Genomic DNA, 15,880 nt, shown 5'->3' with positions numbered 1-15,880 from the left:
ATTTTTCATATACAAGCTCGTTCATACCTAACGTGGTTGGCTATACACCCGGCTTTTTCTTAATATAAATAATATGAAACAAACTTATCAACACATGTTTTACCCAACATGAGTTGGAAAGACTTCAGATTCACTCTACTGTCCTTTTTTTCCTTGTTTATGTCACTACAGTGTCTTTAATCCTCCATTGATGCGTTTCCTTGTCTTGCCTGTTCATGTCCAAGACATGTCCGGAGCCCCTGTTCTAACTTTTTTAGGCTACTACTCCATATAAAATGAGAGCAACTTAATGTTTCATAGTATTAATGGTGGAAACATCTTGATGTTTTTCATTTCTCTCCCTGAGTTGAAAAAAAAAAAAAAAGTTACTGAGCTCCAAAAGCATCCCCAAATCTTTAAACTAGTAACACAAGTAGTTTTGTTTCAGATCAAAGTCCCACACCAAGCTTCTTTATTCACTGAAGACTGAAGACTCAGAGCACACAGCTGTCTTTGCCTTTTAAAGATGAACAATATTTGGCAAATGTTCAAACGTCAGGCCAATCAAAGCCCTTTGAATTGAAATGAATAAATAGACACAATTGATCATTGCAATAACGGATTGTCAGTTGAAGCTTTTATGATTCTGGGCGGCCAATTAACGAAAATGTATGTTTAAATTCCAGCATAATCTAGGTGAACAGATATCTGCAAATGAATGCAGAATCTGAAGGTGGAGGGCAAGATTGTAGTATTGATAATCACATTTGAGCTGGCGTTGGTTGTATGTGAGACCAAAAAAGATAAACCACTGTCAGAAATGTTCCAGGAACCCCTCAGAGATCGTCTGACAACATATTTAATATTGGATGAATTCAAAACTGATTTATTAGTTTTTCAGTCTGTTATCCTTTCCAAAGTAGCTTTTATAAACAGAATGATGTGGATGTATGCAGAGGTATATATTACTGTATAGATTTCTGTGTAACTGTTTGCGATCTGTCCTTCTATTCATTGTATGCCTGCCAGTTGATGTTGAGGAAGGTCTTGCTGTCCATGCGGTCGATGTACAGAACCCCATCCAGGTGGTCCATCTCATGCTGGAGGATACGAGCTGGCCAGCCACTGGCCTGCCACGTCACAGCCTCAGCCTTCTCATTGAGACCTGCATGAGGAATATACAGAGAGGAAAGAAAAAATACACTAATGTATCAGAAATGTGGCAACATAAAGGAAATAGAACATAAACTCAAATTAAAATCTTGGTACAGTGTCAGCCTCCCTATCCACATTTTTTGTATTCTTTAATAAATAGGTGGGATATAATCTTTCAAATTTTGCACAAAATGACCATCTGAAGAAAAGAAATAAATAATTGTATTATAAAAATGCATACCAGACACTTCCACAGATAAGTAGCGTGGAACCGTGGCAGAGAAGCCTGAGATGCTCTCGCAGGCCTCCTGAAAGAGCACAGTATGTCCGTCCAAGACTCTCAGCTGGGGGTTGACAAAGATCCTCAAAGGCTGTGCAGAAAGACCACGGACCTCCCTCGACGCAGGCGAACTCTCTTCCAACATTTTCTTCGGATATTCCAAAGCCAGGATGCGGAGCGGCACCCCAATCTGAGGCGCGCTGAGTCCCACACACTCCATTTTCCTCATCACTTTCACCAAAGTGCTGATGACCTTCTGGATCTCAGGTCCTGGAATAGCTGTTGGATCAACAGCAGCAGCATGTGCACGCAGCACTGGGTCCCCGACCTGACACACGTGTCCATACGGAGGAGTTGGAGGGGGTTTGATCTTGTGTTTCATGTACTGAAGGTATGACCGCACCTTGACTCTACTGGAGTAAGAGTGACTACTGGGTACAGGCAGGAAGGGGGAGATATGTGGACCACAAGTCGAGGTTTTTATTAAACTGAGTGGGACCCTGGCATTGCAGGGAGGGACTTTAGAAGCACAAAGTCTTAATCCCCTCCTTGAGACCTGGAGCAGAGAAACGCCTGTGTTCATGCTCATGGTGGAGCTGCTGCTGGGATAGAAGTCACTGTTGAAAATTAAACACAAGAGGGGTAATTAGTTGATGTAACATACCACATACATAACATAAGTGTGAGTGTTTACCGAAACGTGTTTTTATGCAATTTTAGGACGTTTCAATTGTTCTGATTGCACATGTCAACTATTCTGACCTACAACTAGAGAGCACGAAAATGTACAAAGATCTCAACATTAAATTGAATTTAATCAGGTATCTCTAAGGGATCATATTTGTACCTTTGTTGACTTCCTCTATGTTGTTAGTTTTGCACAGCGCTTCCTCCTTTTATCACACTTAGTTCAGCAGTCCAGTAAACACCGCCGACGGGGTACGCAGGTGTAAATAACATGCGAGCTTCTGTTTCTGCACAAAATCCTGAGCATGTGGCTGTATGGTAGCGTAATTCAAAGCATGCTACTAATGCAACAAATACGTATTTTCACGACTGAGCATGGTGCATACCGTTACCGTAAAACAATGTGTAGGCTTCGCTTATAACTAAGAAAAACACACATATTCAGGACAGAAGGTGAAAACCCACAGAAGAGATGTCAACCACTCTAACAAAACACATCCTGGTCAAGAAGATTATGCCGCTCAGGAAATTTCAAAGTAAAAGTATACACGCTTCGCTCGCTTTCTAAAAGGGTAGAACTGTTCCCGGAAAACTTTTATTTTGAAAGCAGTAAATAATTCGACAAGGAATTGATTTGCAACGTTTTGAAAACGAAACGCTTTTGAGCGCGTTTGTTTTGAACAGTCTCACATCAACTGAAGGTGTTAGGCTTTCTTCCTGAACTTGCTGGAACATGTCCAACACGGTGGGCAGGTGTGAGAATTATTCATGAATCGGAGTTTAAAGGGTGCAGCTGGCCACCAGCCGTGCAGCTTTCTCACATTGAGCTCCTGATGGAAGAAGATCAGCTGCAGCCTGACAACAGAAGATGTCTGCAGAGCTTCCCCAAGTTACCTCTGTGGATCATTGAGCATGTTTGGGCACACAAACTCTTAGACCTACAGGAAGGTGGGTTTCTTTTGTTATTCTTTTTTAAATACTATTTTAACTTCCTAATGCTCTCCAGTTACATTTTATTTTGATGCCGGATTTGGTTTTCAGTTAAAGTTCAGTAAGTTTTAGTGGTGTACAATTTCAGTTGCCTACTTTTATATAATGATTGGTAACTAAAATATAATTTGCAAATCGCACAGTTTACCACAGTGTATCTATTATGCCACTTGTTTACAGGACTTTCTCACATAAACTAAAGGAATGTAAATATGCTTTACACACGTTATTGACTATGTTCATGTGTAAAATGAGTATACTTTTGTATTCTTTTGTATTATTTGTTATTACCACCAACAGAATAAGAAGCTTATCAGTTTATTATACTGCAGTCCTCCTGTCCTAGACCAGGACATGTTTAAGGCAGATCAATTGAATTGGGATTCTCAATTGTGACAAATGGGTCCCTGAACAATGTTTGGAGCTAAACGTACCAGGAGAGTTACAGTATCACTGCTGCAGGCTCTCCACCTTAACTCCTTGTGTATTTTTTTTACTAAAGTAAAACTAATTCAAATGTGCAGGTGCATCTAACAGGGGCAGAGGAAGTCATTTGTTGGGCAACTGGGATCTTTGTCATGGTCAATCATGAGTGAAAATGTCGGTATTGTGGGATTGAGTCCTGCAAAAAGAAGCAATGTCAGAAACATAGGAATCAGCTAAATAGCCATTTGAAACACTGGTATTGGTATCGAGCCTGGTTTTCACAATCAGTGCATCCCGGAAATAAAAACAAAACAAACTACAAGTGGTAATGTCAGTGATAAAAAATGTATGCAAATGAAAATAGCTGCAATTGCTCATTGTAAAAAGAAACATAATTTATGTATTTGTAATACATCTTAAATTAAAGGTGCACTAAGTGGTTTTGGTAGAGAAAAGTGAAACTTGGATAAGTATACAGATTCTGTTATTTATGTTCATAACTGTTGCTGTCCTCAGAGGAAAATGTGGTCCCTGGAACAACGTTTGAGTATAAAATGTTGCACAAGAGGTTATGGTGGAGGGCCCGCAGCAGTGACACTGTACCTCTCCAGGTAGCTTTTTAGCTCCAGACAGTGTTGAGGGACCCATTTTTACCTTTAAATGAAGTTTGTGTATTCAGTTTCGAAAGTAAAGCAAAGAATAGTTTAACTTTTTCCAACTTTAAAATTTCACTACCTTACATATGTGCACCTTTTTAAAGAAATAAACCAATCAGTGCAAACCTTGCAATGTAATTTTTCACATGTACAGTACATTGGATTCTGAAGAAAAAGTGCTCTGTTGATTTTTTATATTTTTTTTTAATCCCTTTTTTTTGTTGTTTTACAGTTGTGACCTCGTCAAAATGGCCAGAAATCGACTCACAACCTCTTAGCCTTGAGGATTCATGGAGGTTGCGTGTTGGCTCTGCACAGGTGTATTTCATCGTGAAGAAAAGGGACATGCAGCAGTTTGAGAGAGCGCTGGAGTTTCTGGAAGCAACTTACAGACTTCTGCCTCGACTGGTGGCTCCCATCAAACACATGAAGATCATGTTTGGCCTTAAAACCATGGTATGTGAAGGACTGTAGTTTGAGCATCCATTGATTTGACAGTCAGAGAAAGTCATTGTTACTTTGTATAGTGGTACAGCCCTACAGTTTCCTGATTTCTGTTTTCCTTCTCCCACCTCTTTGGTCATTGTCTCTTATTCCAGGTCATTATGCAGATGCTGAGGGAGGGCCGAGGAGTGGTTGACACAGTGTTTAAAATCAACCAGTACTTCCCCAGTAAACTACCCCAGTACCAAGATCAGTGTGTAAGTGTCTAACTTTTAAAGCACTGTATCTGCTTTGTAGAGGTGTAAACGTGTTCCTAGTAACTGAGTATCACAGCGGCTTATGACTGTATCAATTCTAAAAAAACAACAGGTTTTGATTTTTTGTAATAATTTAGTTGGAAAGACTTCTTTGTCTGACTGATAAAACTGCCCAAAAATTATTCTTTGATGTTGGATGTTACAGGGAGCTGATATAAAAAAACCCCAGATCATATAATATGATATTATATGGTCTGACATAACCTTTAAGAAACAGAATCATGACCTGTATCCTGATACTTTTATTATCTTAAGATGTGATTAGATTTTGAAGCAGTTTGTAGTTAGATTTGAGTCTTGTGCTATATCAACGTTATCTCATATTATCATCATTAACTCTACAGAGCCTTTTTCGGATCTTTCAGCTCATAGTTTTTGATTTTTTTTTTGCGACTTATATTTATGAATCACTCTCATTTTGATGCCAAGCAAACCACAACACACAGCAGCAGTTGTGCCGAAATGTCCTTGCAGAGGGAGCAGCAGGCTAGAGCAGCTTAAAAAAGGCAACACGAGTTCAATTAGCCAATAGGATGCTTAGAAGCAAATCAGCTGACGAGTTCTTGCACAAGATCAGCTGTGATCCAAACACTGGTAGGACAGTAGAACGTGGCTCAGTGACTTGCCTGAACGAATGTGTAGGCTCAATTCATCAGTGATTAAGTCGTCCCTTTGTTTCAAGTGCAGCCAAACACTTTTTTAAAGGAAGGTCATTTTGCACGAAATGTTTCAATGCATGTCGTCTTCTTAATCATTACAGTTCTTCACAGCAACAATAACTTCTGTTAGTATGAAAATCATACCGGTACTTTTGTGTCCATTGTTGTTTTTACAGGGCCGCCACCAAATGTTCCTAATGAAGAAGAACCATCTGGAATTCAAGAATTTCACACACACGCTTGCGATGGACAAGGACAAACTTAAAGATTATGTCGAGGTAAGTGTATTTCACCATGCTGTTTCCAAACATTCGGCCTAAAGGGTAGAAAACAAGATGCAGGAAAACGTTTAGGTTCAGAGAGACTGCACACGTTCACAGCTTTCATCAGTCGACGGTGCAAAGATGTGACTCTTCTTTAACTTCTCTGGAACCTGTTGTGTGTCGAATGAGTACTCGGCGTTGCTTTCCTTCTCAGGCCCGGGGTGTGGGGCCTTTTCTGTCCAGCAGGGTGCGCTATATGTCAACATTTTAAGCATAACCGCTTACGTTTTACCTGCTTATTGAAGGAACTGGCAGGATTACCCTTCTCTGTGATTGTAAATAATGTTGTGAGAAAAAAATCTATTTCATTGTTGATAAGCAGTGTAGGATGATGTACCAGAATAAACATGTTCGGCTGTTTTGATGGATTAAACGGTTCCCTGGAACCTCTGGAACACAAGTATGAAAGTCCACTGAACAAAACAGTAAACAGACGTATTGGCCCAAAGAAAATATTTATCTGTTGCAGTTAAGTAAACAAATTGTGTTTGCACAGGATTTGTGCAATCGAGTTTATGATTCTTTATCACAATTGAAACCTGCAATCCTTTGCAAACGTGTGATCTAATATAATTCGAACAACATCGGTTTGCAACTTAAAAGAGATCAAACTTGGGGTTGTTTCAAGGTGTCATGTTCAGTGCTTTGTGTCTTTCAGAATCAGATGGAGGAGCAGTACGGTGAGCACTATGCTCAAAAGGTCGAGGACAGGTTGCTGCACTATCTGCACAGGTTGGAGACTCTGCTGCCAGGAGATACCTACGTGGACAAGGTGTGTTTCATGAAACAATTATTAACACTTTGCTGTGGTTAAGGCATGACTTTTGGGGAACCACTGCATGTCCTATGTATGTGAAAGTTTTGATGCACTGAGCAAAGACACACTTTTCCTCTGAACCACATCCTCTTTTTTCCGAACATCAACCTCTGAGGGGTAAGCTCAGATGTTGTCATAATGTTATTGTGCTGGATTAAAGGTTTGCAAACATTGTAAGGGTTATCCAATAGGTTGTAGTGCAGAGAAAGATCCATTCACTGTTTTGTTTTGAGGTGTTGATCAAATAAATGGAGGTCAGATTGTCTTAGCTTTATATGATTGCAAACCTTGAAATTTACCCAAAAAAAACCCTTATTGTCAACCCCAGAATCAGAGTTATGTGATTATGGTGAAACAAAAGTAAAGATGTTTGTTTCTATAATCATTTGTAAGCCATTGGAAACCTTAAATCCACAATAGCATTAGCTGGTTGTGTATGTATGTCTTGAGACCATAATCATCAATCATGTAAGAAATTGCTGCCATCAATATTGTGATTGAAGTTTCTGTGAACTTTTCTGATTGCTGTTTTCCAAAGCTCAAGTTTAAAGCTAACTGTTAAATACGTGTTTTTAGCCAGTTGGTGTTTCAGTGCCGTGTTCAGTGAAAGTTTAACTTACGTTGCCTCCGTTATGATATCATGACAGAAATTGGTCATTGATTGGATTTCTTTTCATTTCTGACCGTTTGAAACAGATACTCATGAAAAATAGTCCCGTGACTGAGGAGGAGAAGCTGTTGGTGGAAGTTGTTACTTCGGCCCCCCTGACCATAGCGACAACTCTGAAGGAACTGCTGCATTGTGGTAAGAAACAAACCACCAAATACCGATTAACACAAAGAATATACTGTGTGTCATACTCGCCTCACGTAAGTGTCCAGAACCATTTTGCCTTGTCATTAAAATAAAAACATTCAACATACAGTAGGAGATACAATAAAAGGATAAAAGCTTGTACACCTTTCTTGCTAGTTAAACTTACAGAGCTTTACAGTTTTTTACAGTTTTAAATACAAAAAGCAAAATAGTATGAACTGCATACACATGATAGATGGATCTCATGAAGGTAGTTCAACACACAATGAAACAATGTTTCGTTGAAGTCTTTTTGCCTAGAGGTGGATAGGGTCAGAAATCAGAGAGAGAGAGAGAGGGAGAGAGGGAGAGGGGAATGACATACGGGAAAGAGGCCACGGTCGAACCCTGGACGCCCGTGTCAGGACTGTAGCCTCTATGGGGACACGTGCGCTTCTACTGCGCCACCACTGCGTTACGGCGCCTCCTTTCATTGAAGTTGACACTCATTTTGTTTTTTTCCCACCTGTTATTCAGGTTCACACTACTTTACTAATCAACGAAGGGCAATTCAGTTTCACAGCCTACCGAGTCATTGAAAGAAGTCAAGACAATAAAAAGGGAATAAGCACAGTCACAGTAGCATTCAGACAATTACATTCAGTAACAACAATTCAACAGACGAACGGGTCGCCAAATGAGAAGCCAGAGATAGAAAATCTAGAAATTCAAAAATACAACACCACTAACCATAACCCCAACTTCACAAACGAGTATAAAATTGACATTTCACTGTTCATCATTTAATTACCAACAGAGGTCTGAAGAAGCTGTGAGCTAAGCTCTATGTTGTTTCTAGGAGCTCAGCTAGTTTTGAATGTAAAATCTGTTTAGTTTTCGTTGTGACCAAGGTTTGTGCCGGAAGCCTTCTGAAAACGCTGCATCTTCAAAAAAGCAGCTGTCTGTCAGAAAAAAGCTTCTCTTCAAAGCTTTCCATCCCAGCTTCAGAGCCTGCAAGCTAGCTTTAACTCACAAGCTTATATGTTTTATAACAACTTTAAAATTTGCACCAGTAGCAACAAAGGTTTATATTTTTCTTTCATCTTTAATCATAAATAAACCCTTTCCATACACATGCTCTCATTTGATTTCCATTAGATGCTGCTTCATGTTGTTCAGAGAGGGATTCTGAGTCACCAAAAAATGGAAAAAACGAAATGGAAAGCTCTCAATTCATAAAGTCTGCACTGCAAGGAAGCTCCTCAAGGGCTCGTCTTAGGTCAGTGGAAACCAAACGGCACCTGCACGACGAGACTGACCACGGTGTGTCTAAGGACAGCCGTCGTCTGTTGGAGAAAGACGATTCAGATTTAAGACGACGTCAACAAACAGAGGAAAGATGTGAGGTTGTCAAAAGGATGGAGGAAAAGAGCAGTATTGATGAAAAGGTGGAAATCAAACAGAGGGGTATTGAAGGTGCTCAGAAAGCCACCTCCTTTCCTCAGTTCTGCTCCAAACACCAGCGATGGGTGAAGAGCATCCTGCAGGAGTGTCCAAACGAGTTCTCCGAAGAGTTGCAGCTTCAGGCCAATGTTTCTTCATCTCCTTTACTCTTCTTGTCATCCTCCTCTGGCTCTTCCTCAGGGGATCTCACCCCTTCTGGCCTCATCCCGTTAGGCCCTGACCAACAATATAAACCTTCTCAGACATCCACGCAGGCATCTGAGCAAGCACAGCCTGAAAATGAGCAGCTCTCTAGATTGACTGTAACATCTGGGACTGAACCTCGACATACTAGTGATGCTCTGCAGCTTGGACTGCTGTCACCAGTGGTCCGATTGATGGACATTGCCACAATCGGAGGATTCATGCCTACCTTTAAATGCCTAAAAGCACCGCCAGATGGGAACCTAACTTTAGGAAATAATGCCATTCATCGCCAAACACTGATAGACTCCATATTGAACCAAACAAAAGCCTTGGCACAGAAATCTCCTGAATACACAAGACATAAAGTCCAATCAGCCCCTGTATCTCGGGATGCAGCTACTTCTACCTGCTGTCCATCACTGACTCGACAGCATTCTTCTCGACCTTTGAGGAAGTGCAGACTGGCTGGTCCTTCCAACATCTATGCTTCGAAGGCTGTGGCCAGAGTCAGAGGAAACCCTTCAGCCTCACCCGCCTATCCAAACAGTTTTCCACTCCTGCATCAAGAATTGAATAATTCTGTAACTCCTACACAAGACTCTATGACCTCGACTCCTCAATCCTCCAGCAATTCTCACCCTGATGGACACAATATCATGACGCACTTCACAGTCGTCTCCACTTCCTCAAACTCAAATTCTCTCTCTGTCAGCTCTGAGGCTAGCAGAACCCAAAGAGCAGAGCTAAGGCTGTCGCTGAATAGTCAGGCCATGCTCCTGCAGTCCAAGCTGCTACAGCCGTACGTGAGTCTTGTCAGGCTGACCCGGCGTGAGTGTCACGGAGGGACCGTGGGGAGATCCTCAACTGGACATGTGGAGTCTGTGGTCCAAGACGGCAGTGGTGATAATAGTGAGGATGCAGATTCATCGTTTGATGTAAACGTTCTTTACTCGAGCTTCTCTTCAAGCAGTGACGGAGAAAACCCGCTGGATTGTGACCCTGACTACAAACCCAGCATGAAGAAGAAAAGACTTCTTCTAGAGTATGAGACTGCATGGAGCATGAATCTCATATGAGGGTTGTTACGTATTTATTGAGTATGAACATCACTAGACATTTTCATAACTATGCTAATACTGAATTGAGTTTAAAACATGACTTTACTGATATATGTGCAAATGTGTATATTTTACACAATAAATGTCAGTTTTTCAGTTTCCGCTGATTAAAGAGGTATTCATGATTTTGTTTTTTACAATAACAAAATCCACAGTGTGCCTTATCAGCAAGTGAGTGTCTGTTGCATTACAGCATCCAACCTTGTTTGAATATATCTAAAATGGTAAAAAATAAAACATTTACCGATCTGCTGTGTGCTAAAGATCGGTGTCAAGACTTGAAATTTTAAGTGTTAGACTTGCAAGATTGCTATCCTTTAAGGTTTGTACTTTTTTATTCAGCAAAGCACAACTTTACGATTTTACTGGAAAATATGTTCAAGGGCAAGAAAGTTGTTATATGCAGCCTGACAAAATTCACACACAAACGAGAAAGTGTCAGCTCTCTGTCAATGTGAATCTTCACTTTCAACAGGAGCAACAAGAAACCAGACATGTGACCGAACTTCAGCTCACACCTCTTTGCATCACAACAATAGGTGCTTCATTTTTAGTTAGTTCAGACTCTTCCATCTGGTTTTGGTGTTGACTCTATCTAGCACTGAGTTCATGTGCTGCAATAGGACGATATTCATCATTCATCAGCCTGGTTCATTACTTCATGTACTATTTCAGATGTCTAAAGTCATAATCTGGTTGATCCAAGTTTAAAAGGCCGACAGTTGAATTTAATAGGAAAACCCTCTCGGTTTGACTTGATTCTTTTTTTAATCGTTGCATCAAATTAAAAGGTCACATTGCAATATGAAACAGTCAAACTGATGTTCATTGCTGAGAAAATAGACTTGAATCTGCCAGTCCTAGAAGCTAAGGCTGCATTAGAAAATATTCTCAATTTTAGTCTTAAAACCAAGAATAACAACTTCAGAGATTAGTCAGGGGTTTCACCTCAGGGAATTTTAACCTAACTTCCTTCTGATCAATGACTCTTTTTGAAATTCACTGTTTTGGTATTACAGCATGAAGCATGAGTGATTGTTTTACATGGAGCTTTTTAAAGAACTAACTGAACTGTGCTTTTAAATATTTGTTTGAGGTGAGGTGACTGCACTGTTGTCAGAAAAGAGTTTATTTAATTGTATGTATACTTGAAAAAGTAATGTGTAACATGACTTAGTGAATTTCAGAGTGAATTCTGGATGTTGTGTTTGGAAAGCAAAACATTAAAAAGCTTTGATAAATGTAGTTTTCAGTGATTGTCTTCACATTTTGAGTCTTGAATGTTTGAGTGTTTTTTAAAGCTGAGACAAAGGTGTCTCTCTGCGATCGTTTGTTTCCTGAAATCGACGACATAAGAATAAAACAACATTTGAGATTCTCACCAGAGCCAGGTTGTTTTTTTTGTAAAGTCTGACAGTCTGTAGGTTCGATACCTTGGTACAGCTTGAGAAATCTCCAAAGTGTTTTAATGGTTGCTGTGTGATCTTTTGAGTAAACCCACTTGTTCAAAGTACTTCCAATAAAAATGCCTGTTGCTTCTTACAGACTCAGAATCAGGGACATCACTAGACCAAGCTGCTACATCGCTCTTTACAAGACCATCTGATTCCTCTTTTTATCATTTAAACTGCGAAACACAGGAGATGTGGCTCTTTCAATTCCATTATTGGCTAATTTTGTGGTATTTAGTACACTGTATGTGTAGCACAAAAAATGTGTAATAAAAACAAACAGATTGATGCAGTGGTAGACCAGCAATTCCTGTGCCCTATAAGTTAAAATGATTATTTTTTGTTCATGAGATGAACACAACTGTATTTGTTAAGAGTCTCTCAGGGGCAACAACAATTACTGTAGCTCCATGGTGCATTTACTAGCAGGAGTGACCAAGTAATGAATACACGATGAACTTGGAAAAATAGGATCCATCTTTATAAACCTGGACTTCCTCTTCAATGATAATCCAAGTTCATACAGTTATCTATGAGCTGTAAAATAACTCAGCATGTTTTAGATGGATCTAATTGTTTAAATTGAAAACTTGTGAAAAACTTGTGCTGAAACTTGTTTTCTCTTCCATGTGACCTAGGTGCTTCATTAATTTGTCTGTGTTTCGTCTAAAGTTCACCAAACAAATTATTTACAGATTACTTACCGTCATTGTTGATGCTATGACATGGACCTATCCAGGGGTCAAGCTCCATCGACCGACCACTGGGAGTCATGCTCACTGCTAGGGTTATCCAATCATCTCACTGAAAGTCTGCTCTGAAGGGATGTCCAGTGGCATGACACCACACAAACTGCCTGCGTGATGGTCTAATATGTGAACAACACAGCTAAAATAGGTTATCAGCGAGGGCAATTGTTCACCCCTGTGTTTACATACAGTAAATGTATTTACTTAGTGCTGCTGGGGGTAGTGAAACTCTTGCCTAAATGGTAAAGGTAAAATAAGGGCATTGGTTACTGGCTTTTGATCTGAGCATTGATCAGTAACAGTGTACCAGCTCAAACTAGAAAATCTGAGAAATTGTGTTTTTGTTGAGGTAGATAGATAGATAGATAGATAGATAGATAGATAGATAGACTTTTCATGGGACTATTCAGAATTGGGACTAGTATGTTTCACCAAGACACTGCACGCTTAATTACAAGGTTGTTTTCAATTCAATTAAAATAAGTCATTTATTGAACATGTTAAAATAAAATAATATAAAACACATGAACATTATGAAGATATTAAGGATAATCTCTGTTTTGAAAATGTACCATTTCATTCTCACATGAGACAACCAAGAGGAAATCACAATCTGATATAAAAAAAAAGTTTAGGGATAGATTATTGCTCCCATGCATTTATATTGTTTTTCTTGTTGTATATTTATAGGCCCCATGCATTTGAATTAAAAGGTCACTCGCTGTAACAGAAATAATTACCACATCGCTTTCAATGTTGATAGATGGCTGTTTGAATGGTGAGGTACAAAGTTCCCACGAGTCATTATATAAGGGTTATATAATTCTGTATAAGTGAATCCAGACTGAAAAAAGAATTCATAAGATGACATTAAAAGTATTCTATGAAATAAGTCTCATACTGTCAATCAAACAACAAGAACACAGAAGAGTGCATCATGTGAAAAATGTTTTTGGGTGACTTTTGTTTAAAGGTGGATTTCTGTTTATTGATTTATTCTCATGTGCACAAGCTTTGTAGCCATTTTAACTCCTTATCAGTATTGCATCAGATGCATGTGATGTTCCATCTTGATTAAGCAACAATGCATGCGTGCCCTTTTTTTTTTTTTAAGCCATTCAACAAATATTGCTGTTCTTCAACAAATGGAAAACATTCACCTTGGCTGCATAGTGTACTTAGTCCTTGTAAGCAAATGTTAGCAAACAAGCATGCTTGATGAATATGATGAGCTTTCTAAAGAGACGTCTTGACAGGTGAACATTTATCCCAAATGTCTATCAAGTGTTTTGTTAATGTCAGAAATATAACAGACTTGGACTGGTTGATGGCAGAACGGAGAAACATCCAATTCTTGTGTTAAACCCTGCAGCCTATAAGTCTAAGGTTGGTTCCCTGTAATTATCAGAAAAGTGTCACTGTCATTGTATGCCCTTGTGGCATAGTTTAATGATATTTGCATTTAGCAAAAAGTGTGTGCCCAAGTACAGAATCACAGAGACGGAAGGGTGACTGTAAATGGACAGCACATAACTGGCCACTGAGTGAATCCATCATTAAAGGGGACATTTTATTCCCCCTTTTCACCTTTTCAAACAGTGTAAATTAAACATCTGTGCTGTGCTTTGTTGAAAATATAACATGAATCAAGCACCAGAGGAGGTTTGTGACCCTGTAGAAACCAGCTCTCTCTGAACACTCTGTTTTGGTGTTTGTCCCTTTAAATGCAATGAGACCACCCTGAGTTTTCCCAGAAGACATCACTCCTCTGTAGAGAAAATAAAAATGGCAGACCTGCGCATACGTTTTGCTCTAAGCAGGAAGTGGAGTCCATGGGTGGAGATACCAGGGGAGGGGAGGGGATTTATTTTCTTTCCAGAATCCAACTTGTGACGTCATAAACTGAGAAAATGTGAAATTTCAGCATTTTTCTCTGTGTGGTAAGACCACAAACGAAGGCCTTGTCACACTGAACCATGAAACGGGAACCAACATGCATGACTTTATAACTCTCGGGAGCAGGAGGTAAGTCCATTTATTTCAAAAACAGGTTGGTACACAGAATCCAAACTCGACCAGTGTAAGAGCCTCCCGGGAGTACAGCTCACAATGGTGAGCCAGAGCTCTACAACCAGTGATGAACCTCAAGGATGCATGGTAAGCAGTATCAATCATATGAAGACACTGAGCAGAAGCATTCATATACAAAACATCCCCATAGTCTAAAACAGGTACAAAAGTTGCAGCAACAAGTTGCTTTTTTACATTAAAAGAAAAACACAATTTGTTTCTAAAATAGAAACCCAGTTTTAGCTCAGCTTTTTTTTCCCTTTTTTTTTTTTTTTTTTTTACCAGCGATAGAACTTGTAGTTTAAAATTTAGGGAGTCATCAATCAATATGCCCAGGTATTTGTAACAGTGAACAACCCCAATCTCCTTTCCATCACCAGAAAACAACATAGGAACATTTTGTGAAGCACTCTTTGACCTGCTAAAAAACACAAGCTTCGACTTATCTGTGTTTAAAACAAGTTTCAATTCAAGCAGAGTATTCTGAATGACAACAAAGGCATTTTGTAAATGTTCAACTGCTTGTGCAAGAGATGCAGCGCAGCAGTACACAAGAGTGTCATCAGCATGAAAATGTAAAGTGGCATTTGTCACATTTTGATCAAGATTATTTACATAAATTGCAAATAAAAGTGGACCTAACACAGAGCCCTGCGGCACACCCTTGTGGATGGGTATAAAATCTGAGCATACCCCGTCATATCTTATGCACTGTAACTGACTGCTGAGATAATTAAAGAACCAAGCAAATGCTTCCTCTGATAGACCTGAGCTCAGAAGTCTGAGTTTTAAAACATCATGGTCAACGGGTATATATAGCCTAAAACTCTGGGATTTCTAGATAATGGAAGGCTGTCCATGTTTGGAGCCCGTGCTTGTGCATGAACTGTAGCGTGCCTGAGCACACCTTTTCCAAGAGTGCCAGGGCCAAAGAAAAGCGCTCAAACAGAATGCACTGAGGGTTAAGCATGCTGGTGCATAGTACGTATTGCCGAGTGTGAGTCTAAGCTCTTGGGTTAATCTCTACATGAAACACTATATATCCAACAGTTTGTTGTTGTGAAGCGTACATGCTGAATTGTTGGTGCTTGAGCCTCACTGGGTAATATGAAAATATTTTTTAACAGGTTTATTTTTGGATATCAACTCACTATTTGCAGTTAGCAAAAGTAAATTGTAAGATTTGGCATACAGAATTTTGATATACAAAAGTTGAAGCATGAATTTGTGTTTTGCCGGCAGATATGTGAGAGGTTCCTTGAGAATGAGATAGTCTGGTCAAGAGACCACATCCTTTACCTTTAAAATGACCA

At 39.6% G+C, this 15,880-nt stretch overlaps 2 protein-coding genes across 3 annotated transcripts; one reads left to right on the top strand and one right to left on the bottom strand.

The window, feature by feature from the left end:
- Window positions 1–120: 120 nt before the first annotated feature.
- pdf (peptide deformylase, mitochondrial) lies at window positions 121–2,653 on the bottom strand. Of its 2 annotated transcripts, none has more exons than XM_079346214.1 (3): window positions 2,567–2,653; window positions 1,376–2,031; window positions 121–1,144 (listed from the first exon to the last, which is right to left on the bottom strand). In XM_079346214.1, the coding sequence occupies exons 2-3, from the start codon at window positions 2,001–2,003 to the stop codon at window positions 987–989; spliced, it is 786 nt and encodes a 261-aa protein (XP_079202340.1). In that variant the 5' UTR covers window positions 2,004–2,031; window positions 2,567–2,653; the 3' UTR covers window positions 121–986. The 2 variants fall into 2 exon arrangements, with proteins under 2 accessions (XP_079202340.1, XP_079202339.1); XM_079346213.1 differs by having other exon boundaries at window positions 127–1,144; window positions 2,262–2,619.
- Window positions 2,654–2,721: 68 nt separating this feature from the next.
- LOC306825441 (uncharacterized protein) lies at window positions 2,722–11,536 on the top strand. Its single transcript, XM_079346212.1, has 7 exons — window positions 2,722–3,049; window positions 4,406–4,629; window positions 4,773–4,874; window positions 5,770–5,871; window positions 6,575–6,688; window positions 7,430–7,538; window positions 8,688–11,536. The coding sequence occupies exons 1-7, from the start codon at window positions 2,935–2,937 to the stop codon at window positions 10,253–10,255; spliced, it is 2,334 nt and encodes a 777-aa protein (XP_079202338.1). The 5' UTR covers window positions 2,722–2,934; the 3' UTR covers window positions 10,256–11,536.
- Window positions 11,537–15,880: the final 4,344 nt, after the last annotated feature.

This window comes from Symphodus melops, assembly GCF_947650265.1.
Source record: "Symphodus melops genome assembly, chromosome: 6".
NCBI classification, from domain to species: domain Eukaryota; kingdom Metazoa; phylum Chordata; class Actinopteri; order Labriformes; family Labridae; genus Symphodus; species Symphodus melops.
Note: the sequence above shows the minus strand (reverse complement) of the source record. Positions and strands in the feature narration are given on the sequence as shown.